The sequence below is a fragment of the Phyllopteryx taeniolatus genome, chromosome 18 (assembly GCF_024500385.1).
Source record: "Phyllopteryx taeniolatus isolate TA_2022b chromosome 18, UOR_Ptae_1.2, whole genome shotgun sequence".
NCBI lineage: Eukaryota > Metazoa > Chordata > Actinopteri > Syngnathiformes > Syngnathidae > Phyllopteryx > Phyllopteryx taeniolatus.
Window position 1 is genome coordinate 7,013,760 of NC_084519.1, and position 16,950 is coordinate 7,030,709.

The 16,950-nt window shown below is 39.4% G+C and overlaps 1 protein-coding gene and 1 long non-coding RNA gene across 5 annotated transcripts in view; one reads left to right on the forward strand and one right to left on the reverse strand.

Annotated features, from left to right (window-relative positions):
- Positions 1–16,950, reverse strand: part of jag2b (jagged canonical Notch ligand 2b) — a 61,025-nt gene that overhangs the window by 19,406 nt on the left and 24,669 nt on the right. For all 4 annotated transcript variants that reach the window (XM_061753276.1, XM_061753275.1, XM_061753273.1 and 1 more), the window contains 5 exons: positions 11,486–11,743; positions 9,109–9,169; positions 3,994–4,124; positions 878–997; positions 607–720 (listed from right to left, as the gene is read on the reverse strand). In XM_061753276.1, coding sequence (XP_061609260.1) covers positions 607–720; positions 878–997; positions 3,994–4,124; positions 9,109–9,169; positions 11,486–11,743 — 684 coding nt within the window. The remainder of the gene's footprint in view (positions 1–606; positions 721–877; positions 998–3,993; positions 4,125–9,108; positions 9,170–11,485; positions 11,744–16,950) is intronic.
- LOC133467987 (uncharacterized) lies at positions 8,126–10,540 on the forward strand. Its single transcript, XR_009785346.1, has 3 exons — positions 8,126–8,724; positions 8,827–8,870; positions 10,214–10,540. It is a non-coding gene; the product is annotated as an uncharacterized LOC133467987 (long non-coding RNA).

A 16,950-nucleotide genomic window follows, 5' to 3' on the forward strand; every position in this document is an offset into this window, starting at 1 on the left:
CACACTTTATATGGGTTACGGTACCTGAATATTAGAAATAACACTAAATATGGTGACAGCTTCTCTCAAATTGCTTCACAAGCAATTTTTAGTTTTTGATACTTTGTATTTCACCTCATTGGCGAGTGCAGGTGTACCTAATGTGAATGTACAGTAATGTACATTGTGCATTTGTGCAGGTGACATATTTGCTCATTTCTGTCTATGTCTAATGCTATGCTAATTTCCATCTTGCCCGTCTATGATGTTTCGCATTATATGTTAGCAATTTGCTCGCCGACTTTAGATAAAATTAGATTGTTTGTTTGAACATTTCAGTAAATAAATATACAATGTTTATTTCTCCTTTGTTTTATCGTAACGTTTTACTACACTGGGAGGGAAAAGTGTTTCATATTTCTATAGCGTGGATTTTCACCTAAGGCGGGTGGGTCTTGATCTTATCCCCTACGATAAACTGGGGTTCACTGTACATTTAAACACAATGAACACTTAAAATATAACAATATTCAGTTTATTTAAAAAAAAGAAGAAAAAAAAACGGAAAGATGGTCAACAGGTAGACAAAGGTGCAAAGAGATATGAGACGTGTGTGGAACAACTCACTATTTGCACAGGTCGGACCTTCCCAGCCTGGCAGACACTGGCACTCAAAGCCTGAGGGACCCTCATGGCATGTACCACCGTTTGCACAAGGACTTGAAACACACGAGTGCTCAGCTGATGGAAGCATCCAATAAATGGAACGTTACTCAGGTTGAGACGGTGCAAAATCTCTTAAAAATCGAAAAATCATGTTTCGTATACTACCACTACTTTCCTCCAACTATCACCATAAATACTCTTGTGGCCATCCTTATTGAAAATAAACACTCACCTATCTGACACATCTTGCCCGAGTAGCCGTGAGGACACGCGCAGTAGTATTCATCTGGCTCAGTGTTCATGCACGTGCCTCCGTTGCTGCACGGCTGGCGGCGGCCACAGTAATTCAGATCTGGAAACGTACGAAGACGACGACCATGAGACACATTTTGAATTATGTTTACCATCTTGCCTCCACGATACACAACATTACTAAAGCACTCTTAACTTAACTTACACTGCTTGTATAATTCATGCAATACTGTAAATATTGGTTTTACACTAAATTGCTAGTTCTTTGAAAGTAGCGCAAGAAGCATCAATACGGCAAAAAGACAATTTCATGTGCATTAATGAAGTTCACAAAATTAAGAATTTACTGACGAAGCCAAGCATATACAAACATTCAATTCTAACTTACTGCCATGAGACCGCAGATGTGAATTAGCAACAGAGAACTGAGAATTTCTGCTCATGTTTGCTGTACATGGTCCCTGACAAATAATTTGAAAAAGCAAATTAGGACAAGGTGATTAAGGTAATTAAGAAAAATACACCATTACTATTTTAAAAACAAGTTTTGGAATGATGAAATTCATACGCCTCCCTTCATCACGCTGAAAAAACTACTATGTAATAATGTCACCTTAAACTAACAAATTTAGGACCTTTCGATGGTACAATAGCTTTTAATAAGGAGTCTGTGTCATTGCCAAGGCAACCCCAGATAACCTACCACCTTAGCACTTTAGTGGTCTGTAACACTGGATATATATATATATAATATATATATATTATATTATATAATATATATAATATAATATATATATATATATTATATTATATAATATATATATATATTATATTATATAATATATATATATATATATTATATAATATATATATATATATATATAATATAATATATATATATAATATAATATATATATATATATATATTATATATATATATATATATTATATTATATAATATATATATTATATTATATAATATATAATATATTATATATATATATATATATTATATAATATATATATTATATTATATAATATATATATATATATATTATATTATATAATATATATATATATTATATTATATAATATATATATATATATATATATATATATATAATATATATAATATATATAATATATATATATATATTGGACTGGCCAAGGCTACGGTGGCCTGGAAGTGCAAAACAATAACAAATTGTGAAACACTAACATTTCAGAAAACACACAAACAAAACATGAAACACTAACATTTCAGGGAACACATAAAAAAAAAAAAAAAGCAGCAACATTTTTACAAAAAAGACTAAACAAATTACAATTGCGGAACCCCGGAATGGGAGGGGCCCATTTCACAGACATTCTTGGAAATCCCACGGCCTTTCTTGGCAAGACCCGCCCCGCTTCAACATGATTGGCTCCTGCATCGCGGGAAGGGTAGGCTCCACAGATGGAACGTGATGTCCATCCCAAATAGCGATTGTCTATACGGACGGCCTGAAAAGCGAGCCTGTATAGGCCTTTGATGCTGTATATACAATATTTTGTACTTGATCACATTTCTTAAACCATAAAAAGATAGATTAAGAGTTGAGGAAGAAGCAAGTTGCTAAAGAGAGAAGATGCTGGCGAGAATGAAAGGGAAAGTGTGGATATTTGCAAGGAAGTTGCCAGCTCCATTCATTTTTGAACGTACCGAGCGAGGGATCTGCCTTGCATACATCCAAATCTAATTTCTGTTATTTTAATGAGCAAAATGCCTTTTGGAGGGATACAAGTGTGTAGGGAGGACATATGTAAAGAAAGACTTCTCCATGAACTTGAAGCAATATCAGTTACCACCGCATCCTCAACTTTGCTAATTGGCTGCCAACATTCATCCGCTTGGTGCCAGGAGTTCCCGGGAAGCTTGTCGGAGTGTTCGCTTAGTATAGAGCACCAGCTGTCAGTTTGACGGGAAGCACTGAGTGTTTCCTCAACCACTCTGCATCATGAGAGTGGGCTTACAGTATTTACAGTATGTGCTCAAGGAGTTAGAAACTGGTCTCTCTTTTAATTATTAATCAGCCACAGAATCCCAATTATTTAAGAAAATAGATACTGTAAGCTAAGCTTGTTTCTTTGTGCTTTTTCCACATACAAAACACTTCAACTCAACCCAATTGATCCTTGAGAACCAGTCTTAGCCTAAGGACAGGACACACTAAAGGTTGCTAAATAAATGAAAAGGGATGAGTCTCCACTGGGGATCTTAGGACCCACTCTCATCCCCCAAAGTGCACTCAAGTGACCAAGAGGATGTGTGGGGATCAAGTGTCCCTGCTGGTGCTCAAATCACACGAGCAGTAAAACTATACAGCTGCTGTTTTCCAGTCAGAGAATGGGGAAAGACGGCAAAGACCTGATAAAGGTAGCTTGACATCCATACTGCACATCCAATTACGGGACATACGCTAGTGTATATACGTTATATAGGTGGGAAATGGGAGAATATATGAAGTTGGTCCTGTCTTATCAGCTATAATAACCTCTCTCTCATTCTTCTGGAGAGACACTCTACAACATGTTGGATCTGAGAGAGGGTCAGGGGTCACAATTGGTGTTCTAGTTCACGAAGGGGTATGACGAGGTCCAGTTCCAGACTGTCACTTTTTTTTTTTTTTGCCCCACACCAAACTCAATCAATACTACTACTTATATGGACTTTGTTTTGTGCAGTGGGACAAACCCACAACACTGAAGTATAGAATTGTCAAAAAAGTTCTCTAAAAATCAAGAATTAGGATTCAAGGAACTGTGGTGCTAGATCAACATATTTCGCCAGTACAATTCAACATGACACAATAAGATTTCATTCCGTTTCAAGTTGATTTTTAACTGCTGAATATTGTTCCAGACAAGTTGCATGTCTCAAAGCCACCCGCCCCTGCCCAAAAAAAGAAAGCTAATGGCAGAGTACGATCATTGCACAAATACTCTGTACTGATATATTGCTTCTTTAAAAGAAAAAATAGCTTGAGGGTACCTGCAGGATGACAGTGTGCCAATTTTGTAAGCGTGGGAGGTGATGAGAGAAAAACCTTCGCATACCTTTATCGCACAACAGGCCACCCCAGTTCCTCTCGCAGTTGCACTGCCATGGGATGTTGCAAGTGCCGTGGACGCATCCAGGGAACACTACACATTCATCACAGAACTGACCCTGCCAGCCGTAGTTACACCTATGCGCACACAGAGAGAGAGAGAAAACAAAAATAAAAAAAGACTGTCACAACATTCATCCCACAAAATTCCCACATTTCCTCAATTAAGTGAATTGTCCAGAAAGGGAAGAGTCAATTATGAGTTTATTCTTTTCTTTAAATGTTACATTATACTGTATAAATATTCTAGATTTTCCAGAACCAGAAAACATTAGCAAACTCAGTTTCTCATCCCATTTTTATTCAAAGAAGAAATGACATTCCAACTTTTTAACATTTAAACAAATCCTTGTTCAGACAAAAGAAAAAGAAGCTCAACCTGCATCCTGTTCAAATGTGTAAGTCAAGCATGACAAAATAAACTCCAGCTTAGATATTTGTGTTGAGAAATTCGAGCGTGCCAGCACTTGAAAAGAGCTTTGTGGCAGTCAGATGAAAACACCTTTTCTTTAAGCTACCCAAAGTTCAGGGAGATGCAGACATAAGATGTGCCCACTTCACCAGTCTGGGGAACACTGCGCCATTATTTAGCACAAGCATTTGCATAAGATGATATTCACTTCCTTTTTCATTTATTGTGAAACCATTGAGTAAACTAGCTAGGGCTGAATTACATATGCCCTCTGCTGGTTGCTACCAAGTAGGGTAATCAATTCACATCCCCATTGCTTCAAGATGGTGCAACTACAACGCAACTTCATTCATGCATTTGAACAGCCATTGACCAATTGATGTTTGGGACACAAAACGTGTCTTGTGTCAGTTTTTATTGGGCTATCACTTAAAAAGTTAGCTATTTTGTTGACATTTTCATTCACACAATGGACAGCCATTCTTCTGTGGTTCTCCTTATTTATATATGGTCTTTATAGACTGTCCTTTGACCTTTGTGGGGTTTTCTTGTACCCCAAGATGAAAAATGTTTTTCATTTATTTTTCACTGATTAAAAAACTAATAATAATAAAAACTAGTACAGTGTAGTCTCCCTATTCAAAACGGATAGTGACTGAGCCTGACTGTGAATAGCGAATTTCCTCGAATAATTGACACCCCTACCTAAAAGTGATAATAATTGCCTACACTAATGGTTTAAACCATAAATATACAACAAACTATGATCTCGAAACAATGTAATAGCATTTTAAAAGCTTACAAATGTGTTACTGTATCACAGCTTGGATCAACCCATCTCAAGGACCCCTACCAACTAATCTTAGCCGTGGGTGACATTCCAGGGCAGTAGAGGTTAAGAATACATCCAGCAGGCTCCCGTCTGGACTGGGCTGGAGGAGGTGGGGTGGTGTGTCTGAAGGCCTATGATGATGGCGGTGCGGCGTGTTCTGAGTGTCTGGGGACGGCCTTGTGTTTACAGAGGCTGCGCACGCGCCTGCCGCTTCATGACAACACCCGGCTATTCCGAGGCTGTGGTGTCGTCGAGCCAGCTGTCTTGTCAATTGGTTCCTATTTTGAGCCAGCACTCCTTCAGACGGCACCGCTGCCAACCCCAGAGACAAGGTCTTTGAGCGTCTTTTAGTTGGGGGGGTGCTAAGTATACTTGACATGCTTTACTCCACTCTATTTGATCAGCTTCATGGGGTCTGACAGCAATGTGTCAATAACTTCGACAAGGACACGCAGTTATGGCTTTTTAACCCTCTTTTAAACAGATCCTACAAACATGGTGTACTTTCACACTGCAGCATTGCAACCAAATACAGTGGTAGCTTGACTTACAAGTGCCCCGAATTCTGGGTTTTTCACGTTACAAGCGGTTGATTTTCTGCTTGGTGCCAAAATTTTACAAGCGAGCTTCAGTTATGCCACCACTCGAGTGAAGTGGTTAAAAAAAAGGGGGGAGAGGGAGAGAGAGACAGTCACCGAGGCACTTTTAGTCTTTTCTTAAATGACAAACAGTCCCGTAAAAAGTATTTTTCTAAATTGTATTTTGTTTTAGAGCAAACAAAAATATCAGTATAAATATCAGAAAGATCACCCAAATAAACAATGTTTTTAAATGGTTATTTTATTAAGAAAAAAAAATATTCAAAGCTACCTGTGTGAAAAAAATAAAATAATAATTGGATGGGCCACCCTCAGCAGCAACTGAAATAAAGTGTTTTCTATAACTGGCAAGGAGTCTCTCCCATTTCTGTGGAGATATTTTGGCCCACTCTTCCTTGCAGAATTGTTTTAATACAGCAACACTGGAGGGTGTTTGAGTATGAACTGCCTTTTTAAGGTCATGCCACAGCATTTAAAAACAGATTCAAGTCCGGATTTAACTAGGTCACTCCAAAGCCTTCATGAATTTATTTATTTATGATTATTAAGTCATTTAGAAGTTGACTTGTTTGCTGGTGTATTTTTTTTTTTTCCTGCAGCAGAACCAAAATGCGCTTAAGCTTGAGGTCACAAACTGATGGGCGAACATTCTCCTTCAGATTTTCTGGCAAAGAGCAGAATTCATGGTTTCATCAATCACAGCAAGTCGTCCAGGTCCTCAAATGGAAAAGCAGCCCCAAACCATCAACACTACCACCGTCATGTCTGAGTGTTGGTATGATGTTTTTTTTTCTGAAATGCTGTTACATTTATGCCAGATGTATTGACACACACGCCTTCCAAAAAGTCGAAGTCCAACTTCCATTTCATCAGTCCATAGAATAGACTTCCAAAAGTCTTTGGAATCATTCATATTGTATATATATAAAGTACTAGTTATTTTACTAGTTTAAGTATGATGAGCCTTGATGTTCTTTTTGGTCAGCAGTGGTTTTTGCCTGGGAACTCTGCCATGGATATAATTTTTGCCCAGTCTCTTCCTTCCTTAGTTGAGTCATGAACACTGACCTTAACTGAGGCCTGCGGTTTTTAGATGTTGTCCTGTGTTCCTTTGTGACATCCTGCAAGAGTTGTTGCTGTGCTCTTGGGGTAATTTCTTTCGGCCAGCCATTCCTGGGAAGGTTCACCACTATTTCATGTTTTCTCCATTTGTGAATAATGGGTCTCACTGTGGTTCGCTGGAGTCTTAAAGCTTTAGAAATGTTTTTGCAACCCTTTCCATACTGATGTCAATTACTTGATTAGTCATCTGTTCTTGAATTTCTTTGGATCGTGGCAATTTGTTGCAGCTTTTTTAGATCTTTTGGACGACCTCACGTCAGACATGTTCTGTTGAAGTGACTTCTTGATTAAACAGGTCTGAAGGTAATCAGGCTTCGACGTGGTCAGTGAAAATAAATACATTCATTCATGATTTAACAAAAGGGGCACTTACGTTTTCCACACAGGGCCAGGTCACTTTGAATAGTTTTTTTCCTTTAATAAATCACCAAAACTGCATTTTATGTTTTTACCTTTTTCTGATATTTACATTTGTTTGATTATCCTAAACATTAAAGTGGGGAAACTATGAAAACACATTGAATTTGGGAAGCGGGCAAATACTTTTTCACAGCGATGTGTGTGTGTGATGCACCATCATCTTGCGTGATGTACAAATACTTTTCAGACAGCAACAATTGTTACGGCTTTGAAACTTCCTCCAGAGGTGGATAATTGCAAGATCGACTTCGTCTGCCATTCTACACCGGTGTTGATTATACAGAACAGCGACACTAAATAAGGCATATGAAGGCCAGCTTTTACAGGCAGTGCTTATGGTTGTAGGTCTCAACAGGTTTCTGTGGATCAAGTCTTGGCCATTCTAGTACAGTTAATCATCTCCAAATAGGCGTTGACCGGATTCCGACATCATGGCACTGGCACATGTCAAAGGTAGCCAGAGTGGGGAAATGGAGGCAACACCATTTCACCATTTATTCTCAAGACACAACAAGCCCTTAACAAATATGTCAGAACAAGCCTAATCTGTGCCGATCTAAAATCCTCAATATCACAGCCCCACATGGCGCACGCACAAAAGCCTCGGGCAAAATGGGACTGTGTAAAGCCCACAAAATTGATGAAATAAAGGGAATGAAAGGGCACCAGGAGATCACAAAGGATTTATTGCTTGGTTTCTGTGACCTGAGGCTTCATTAAATTCATGCCAGAGCAGGAAGAATCTTTACTGCTGCTCCACCACTCGTATCACTTTTCCTGTCTTCTGGGACCTGACATTTCAGGAGAAGAAGATGCCTCACCCCCTCCTCTGCCTGATAACTGGAGTGAGGATAAAGTCAGGTCAAGCCTCTTCCTCATAATCATTTAATCTAATAATAACGCAAAGCCTGTGTTGATTTCTATGCACAAGATGCAAGGGACAGTAAGTTACATTTGGGTATTTTTTGAGGAAACCTCTTGAACCATTTTGAATCTTTTCATTTTGTATTTTTTATTCATTTGTCTACTACCCCTTTCTCAAAAAGAAAAGCGCATTGCAGAAGAAGAGGAGATATGGCAATTCCCGGCACGTTTACAGTGCTCACATTGACAACACCCGTCTTGGTGTCTCGAGTGGTAAACAAAATGACGAGATGCTTGGTATTCTGCGTGGGATTTGCGCTGCCTAAAAATATAATATGTCTGGCAAGGCATTGCCTGTGCTGAACGTAAATGATATTGAAATGCCTGCATTGGAGAAAAGGAAAAAGGAAGAAAAAGGCAAGACTGAGGGTAACCGTTTGGAATTATCACTTTAGGATTTTTTTTTTTTTTTTTAACAGTACCTTTGGCAATACATGTTATGTTTTTGTTTTCATGTTTGTTTTACTGCAGCTCAACTTCATAAGCTGAGCAGTTGTGGATCATGTACGACTTTGGTAAGACTAAAAAAAAAAAAAAATTGGTTTCAGAGAATCTACAAAACCGATGCTAATCTCCATGGTCTATGCTCTGCTGACCGCCATTCTAATTTCATTATGGAGTAATACAAGATGAATTCTATACTATATACAGTGATGTAATATTAAAGACAATGTATCAGCACAAAATGTACCTGCTTGGACAAAATTAAAATCTGAAGGTTATCATTAGCATAAGTAAATCCGCTCGTCTTACCTGCATTCCCCTGGAATGGCGCAACCACCATGTAGCAGATTACAACCTTGCTTACAGATTGCTAGGAGAGGGCGAAAAAGGCAAAACCAACAAAAATTAAAAGGTTGTAAATATGCATAAGAATATTATTTGGAAAGGCAAAGTAAGAGGACACGAACTAACAAGCCTGTGCCCACCCATTCACAAGGGCAGGTGGGTGGGCACAGGCTTGTTAGTTTGTAAGTGCAACAAGGACATCATGATTAACGGTTCGCTGTGCACAGTTGGGGGTTAAGGGGGCACAACTTTATAGCCTGTGTGTACAACAATAACTCAGCTGAAAAACAAACCAAGCCATCTCCGTTAACACACACGTCGTTAATTTCAAGGTGACACTGCCAATAATTTCCAATTGTACAATTCTTTATTTATAAATCAGTAATTTACTTGCAATCTGTGGTAAAACATTATTTTTTTTTTTTTGTTTTTTTTAAAAACGTTTTTCAAAATGTAAACGAGTAGCTAGTTTATAATAAGAATTTAAATAACTAACCAACCATTCCCCTGTCGATTAGAAAAAAATGTAAACTAAATCAAACCAATTTAAGGTGAAGTTTTATCATGTTTACCACAACTTCACATACATTGATGCAACAAACTGGCTTGAGAAATTATAGTATGTACAGTAAACCGCTGCTAGAATCGCAGCTCATCTCTTGCGTCACAACTATCGCAGATTTTTATAGAATAGAATATATTCATGTGAGTAATGTTATACTGTATGTTTGGTTGAACAGTTTGGTGTTTAAATATATATATATTGGACCCCCACATATTCACATTCAGTATTCGCAGCTAACCTCTGTTATTCGACGAAAAGCCTAGCTGCAATTTTCTGTTGTAAAAAATAAAATAAATAAATTACATTGTTTTTAATTTTCAAGACAAAATATTGTGCACAGTCGGTATAATATTTACTGTATTGTAATATCAAACATCAAACTGGTTGTACACAATCAATCAGGTGAATATGGTGGACGGCCACCTGGTTTGGCTCCCTCAAATTATTATCTACTGTATTACCCAAGATGAAACAAAGAACTCAGTGGTCACTATTTCGCCACAGATGACGTCATTGATGCCGGAGAGCAGTACTTGGGGGGCCAAAAGACTTAAGCTTCTGTGAAGAGGGGACCCTTAAACTCCACAACCACTGGAATAAGTGTGTCAACCTACAAGGGGACTACGTTGAAAACCAAATGTTTCAATTTGTCATGAAAAAAAAAAAGTTGTACCAGAGGCCACAAACCTTTCAATCATCCCTCGTATATCCATTGTTTTACTCCAGACTGGACTGCTACAGTAATTCATCTTAATTGTTGACATGTAGGTACAGGTACTATATATCGGCGTGCTTAGTTGTAAGCCGTTTACTGTACTGTATTTTTAAGGGTACTGCAATGTTTGAAGATGTCTGTAAACATTTGAAATGCTATTCGAGTGTTTTGGGATCATAGTTTGCAGCATATTTATGGTTTAAACTATTAATAAAGCAATTATATTTACTTTTAGTGAAGCGTCAATTATTTGCGGAAATTCAATAGTCGCTGTCAGGAGCTGTGTGGGTCTACAGTACAATGTTTAATTCTCTTTTGTTGCATTTGATGCTGGGTCGTGTGTATTTAAATAGCAGTCGTTGGAAAGTTAAATTACTGTAACATCTATGCTAATTTCTGTTGTGTATATATGCTACGTTAAATTTTCTTTTGTTTTATGTGTCAGTTTCATAGTAAACCAACTGGGAACGACAAACAGCTTGAAGCAAGCATGCTTTGCCTATTATTTATTTACCTGTGCGAGCAACAGATTTTACACTCCTGTTACATTAACAGCAATACTAAGGAATACCCCCCAAAAGTGGTTTTTTTTTTTAAAATGCATTTTTATATGGTCTCTATATATTGCAATTTTTCACTGCGGGTTGTTCTGAAACATATCCCCCTGATAAATGGCAGTTTGCTATTTTGTAATTCGTTAGAGGATTCAATCAGATATGGAATGTGTGCCAGGGACAAGATGATACCACATAACCATTAAAGCTCAGGGTCCGTGGTTTACGACTGGAGTTCCGCTCCTACGACGGCAACGTAATTCAAATTTGTACGCAAGTCAATTCTCCATAGTCTATCACTAACCTATGCTAACGCAAAAGTAAAAATTACAGTAAATATTTGTATGAAAAACAGTATGGCAGTAGAGCCTTGTGCAGTGTGATTTATCTTACTCCACTGTGCAAACTAGTTAATTACGTGCCATTTGTAACCGCGATACGTCGTATGCCAACATCGCCACAAACCGAGGACCGCCCGTAGTCATGCTTGCTGGCTGTGTAGCTCACCTGTCTTACAGTCGGGACCCATCCAACCAGGCAGGCAAACCTGGGTGCCTGACGGTTCACAGTGATAGTGGCCAAAGTAGTCATCACGAGGAACGCACAGTTTATTGCACTTGTTGCCGTAGTAATTTTCGTCACAGCGCACCCAGACACGGTAGATGATGCGAGCCACAGGCCCATCATGGTGGACGGTCTTCCAGGGGTCACCAGGGTTCACCATTCCAGTCTGAGCGCTGCGCTCGATCAGGTGCTCGTCGTCATCTAAAATGAAAAATAAAGTTATTAACTACAATCGGAATTTGGTCAAAAGAAAATCCACTCCATAAAAATAATGTTTAACTAAAAGGTTTTTAGGCTGACCAAGTTTCGCTTAGCCAAGTACAAAAATGCGAAAGAGGGGGTTATGTTTCTGCTAGTGTTTGTATGCAGACTAGGTATGTACAGGTACAGTGGGTACGGAAAGTATTCAGACCCCCTTAAATTAGTCACTCTTTGTTACAATTCACCCATTTGCTAAAATCATTTAAGTTCATTTTTTTCCTCAATGTACACACAGCACCCCATATTTACAGAAATAAACAGAATTGTTGAAATGTTTGCAGATTTATTAAAAAGGAAAAACTGAAACATCACACGGCCTTAAGTATTCAGACCCTTTGCTGTGACACTCATATTTAACTCGGGTGCTGTCTATTTCTTCTGATCATCCTTGAGATGGTTCTACAACTTCATTGGAGTCCAGCTGTGTTTGATTATACTGATTGGACTTGATTAGGAAAGCCACACACCTGTCTATATAAGACCTTACAGCTCACAGTCCATGTCGGAGCAAATGAGAATCACGAGGTCAAAGGAACTGCCTGAGGAACTCAGAGACAGAATTGTGGCGAAGCACAGATCTGGCCAAGGTTACAAAAAAATTCTGCTGCACTTAAGGCTCCTAAGAGCACAGTGGCCTCCATAATCCTTAAATGGAAGACGTTTGGGACGACCAGAACCCTTCCTAGAGCTGGCCGTCCAGCCAAACTGACCATCGGGGGAGAAGCGCCTTGTGAGAGTGGTAAAGAAGAACCCAAAGATCACTGTGGCTGAGCTCCAAAGATGCAGTTGGGAGAAGGGGGAAAGTTCTAGAAAGTCAACCATCACTGCAGCCCTCCACCAGTCGGGGCTTTATGGCAGAGTGGCCCGACGGAAGCCTCTCCTCAGTGCAAGACACATGAAAGCCCACATGGAGTTTGCTAAAAAACACTGGAAGGACTCCAAGATGGTGCGAAATAAGATTCTTTGGTCTGATGAGACCAAGATAGAACTTTTTGGCCTTAATTCTAAGCGGTATGGGTGGAAAGAAATCAGGCACTGTTCATCACCTGTCCAAGACAGTCCCAACAGTGAAGCATGGTGGTGGCAGCAACATGCTGTGGGGGTGTTTTCCAGCTGCAGGGACAGGGAGAGTGGTTGCAATCAAAGGAAAGATGAATGTGGCAAAGCACAGGGATATCCCGGACGAAAACCTTCTCCAGAGTGCTCAGAACCTCAGACTGGGCTGAAGGTTCACCTTCAAAAAAGACAATGATCCTAAGCACACAGCTAAAATAACGAAGGAGTGCCTTCAGAACAACTCGGTGACTGTTTTTGAATGGTCCAGGCTAGAGTCCTGACTTAAACCCAATTGAGCATCTCTGGAAAGACCTGATAATGGCTGCCCACCAACGTTCACCATCCAACCTGACAGAACTGGAGAGGATCTGCAAGGAGGAAGGGCAGATGATCCCCAAATCCAGGTGTGAAAAACTTGGTGCATCATTCCCAAAGAGTCAAAAGGGTGCATCTACTAAATAATGAGGAAAGGGTCTAAATATGTGTGATATGTCAGTTTGTCTTTTTGAATAAAACATTAAAAAACATTTTCTGTCAATATGGGGTGCTGTGTGTACATTAATGAGGGTAAAAAAAAAGAACTTGAATGATTTTAGCTAATGGCTGTAATATAAAGAGTGAAAAATTTAAGGGGGTCTGAATACTTTCAGTACCCACTGTATATTTTGTTCCAGTGGAACTACTAAACCGATTTACACAAAACTCTTTTTCCATCTTTAATTGTGTTTCCTGTCTGACAATGGCACAGAAGTCATCTCAGCAGCGGTATAAAGTACAGAAAATACTACCTATTAACTATGGGAAAGTTCGTCTCACCGTGGGTTCCACTATAGCACACAAAGTCAATTAATCAGAGTGGGATCGTAGCTGGTCAACAATCACTATGGAAGTGGTCCGTGATTTCCTTTCCTGCATAGCTTTGACTTGCACGGCACTATAGTCACTTCTGAAGTGAGCAAGCACTAACATGCACTTACACACAAACATGTACACATAGACACAAATTTTCCTCGGCCGGGGTCTGACACAATGTCAGACAGAATTAAGCAACAATAACAAATATAAACCCCGGCAGTTGCCAGATAGAGAACAATGGGCTCCGGGCCCAAGCGGGCTCAGCTCCTTCGGTGTCTAAACACCGAGCCCAGCCGCCCAGTCCGCTCCACTTCCTGCTCGATAAACACAAGGAAAACAGCCAACTGCCTTTCCTGAGGACGCAGGAGGTGTGGGGGGTTGTTATGGAAGACAGGCAAGCGGGAGGGAGGATGTGATGCTGGAAGAGAGGAATCTCACTGACATACTGGCGGGCTCTTACATAGGACAAGACATGAGGCGGATGCTGACTCAGGCCAGGATTCTACTCAGATGTCTCACAGATTGAGAATATCTCCACGCATGCATGATATAAAACTACTTTCTGTCACTATCGAATCAAATTAGGATTGTTCTAAACCTGTGACATTCCTTTAAAAAAAATTGAGTACGATGCAAATCAACAGGTGGCACTATAACCCAAAGGCAAGAAGAAAAAGGGGATTATTCACAAGGACTGATAGTGGAGTTCAAGTAAAATATGTCAGAGACACCGCTGAAGTCAAAATAGAGCATACAGCCTACCTGTTTCCTACTTTTTGTGGCATCATCAGTAGCATTTGGTTTTATGAGATTAGATGGGTTTTATAAAAACAATTTAAACTTTCTCTGAACTCACATTCTAGCAACAGTAAGTAATATCTGGCTAGGATGCTCCAACGATTAAGTGTAATTTACCTTCAAGTCAAAAATCAAGCATGGGAAATGTGGATTGATCTGTCTGTAACGTCATTGCAAAGAGTAGTTTTCAAAGAGGCTGTGATAGTACAACTCCATTAAGTGATGTATTGACTCCTCAAGTAGAACGCCTTTAAAGATATGTACGGAAGGAAGAGACATTTGTTGTAGACATCTATTTCTTGAACCCGTGACATTAGGATTGAAGTCATCTGATGTGTGTGACGCGAGGCACACCAACAGTCAGTACTATCACTTGACGAGAATGAAGGCTCTTGGGGTTATATTTCTTCCATCTTGAGACAGAAATACTGGATGGTCATAATTAATTGTGTACAGTTTGTGTACATCACGTACAGTTTGTTGTACTGCTTTTATTTTGCCTTGTTTTACTCTGCTGTCTGCAGCCAGGTCAGTATTGGAAAATAATCTGTTTTTGCTTTACCTGGAAAAGTCAAAGGTTAACTAAATATACAGTATATGTATAGGTTTTAGGAAAAAAAATTTTTTGGGGGGGGGGGTGGTTGTTTTAGGGTATTTTTGGACATAAAACGAGTCAAATGTAATATTCACCCCAGGCCAGTAGTTGGCGATAAAGGCTTTCACACCGCACTTGTTTTACCCAGCGTTCATCATGGGATAGGGCACAGGGTGGATGCCGGCCCGCTCAAGCTTGCCATATTTGTTGAGAGTTGCTAAGAAACCAAACAGGAAGTGGCCTGGTGCTTTTTCCTGTTTGGACCCAACGTAGGGTGCAGCTCTACGTTGACATTTTTACAATGAAAAGCCATGGCTTTACTTTTACTGAGGAGGAAGGAAGAGGAGATGATGAGTGGCAGCAAGAAAATGGAATGCATTCATCCAGTTAAAAAGGCACGGTGGGATCTTAAGGATTTCAGGCTCCTCCGTGAGCGACATCTAATTGATGACTGAGAAGCTTCTCTATGCTTTTTTTCCACTAGAGCCTAGAACAACACCAAAATATCTTGCTCTTTCACTCTGAAATCACTCCGTCACTCACTCTCTCATTGGAATCATGGTCTGACGTCACTGCGGCACAACGCCCAAATTGAAAATTTTTCAATCCGGCACAAAATCCCCGCTGCGGTTAAAGCCCGCCCCCCACGCAGCCAGGCGGCGCAACACGGCATTCTGTTGGTGCGTTGGAGCAGCACACAACCGATCAACGGGTTCATCGACAGCGCACTGCGCTTTGCTATGTGCGGTGTGAAAAGGCCTTAAAAAACACACGATACTAATTAACTGCTTTTCCTCTGGTTATATTTAAAAACATATTTCCACATAATAGCCATAATAGCCAATTACTCATTTCAACTGACAGGTGACTTTTAGGGTCAAGGCATACTTGGGTAGGGTGGGCCTGTATCTTTATAAAAGGCATTAATACAACTATATACACACACACACACACGTTTAATCATTTCCACAATAATATCATTTTATCATAGAAAAAAATACATAGAAACGCAAAGAACCTACAGCTTGCCCGAGTCACACTAGGCAGAAGAAATCTGAAGACAAAGTATAGTAGCTCCCTGGAACATAAAAAAATGGATGCACACAACAATCTGGAGTGAGCAGACATGATACCGGAACGCTACTAGCCTTTGCCAAACAAAGATTTTTTTCATTCAAATGTTTGCGTTTTGATTCTCCAAATGGATTTACTATTACTGCTTCCATCCTATCTGTGTGTTTTTAATCAGGCAGAAAAAAAACCAGACAGCATTTGCTGGGTTCTCAGGACCTCTTCATACTCTCAGTTCCAAAATTTCAAACATAAATTGGGAGAAGGGCTTTTGCTGCACCTACAGCCTAGAATTTGCTGCAGAACGACTTAAAGATCAAGTAACCGGTGCCCTTAAATGTTTTTAAATCTATGATGTAAGAAATGGAAGCAGTTTCTATATAATGTCGATGTTTTAGCTCTGCTGCTTGAAGAACTGATTTGTAGGAATTACTCAGAGATGATTGAATCCAAAATGTCTTCATTTGTACTGTGTCTTTCCTTGTATGTCTAACTTCAGTTTTTTTTTTTTTTTTTTTTTTTTTTGCTCGTCTCGGCCAGGTCTCTATTGAAAAAGAGGTTTTGAATCTCAATGAGACCAACTTCGTTAAATAAAATATGTTAAATGAATGAGACCAAATTCATTATTTTTTTATTAAAAAAATGGTGTTGTATAAACAGACCCTGAATCACTGCCATTTCCGTGCGCATTACTAGCGAAACCGGAGACTACACGGACACCAAGCTAATCGGAGCTATGATGTCAAATTCTATTTCTTCTCCATTGTCTGGA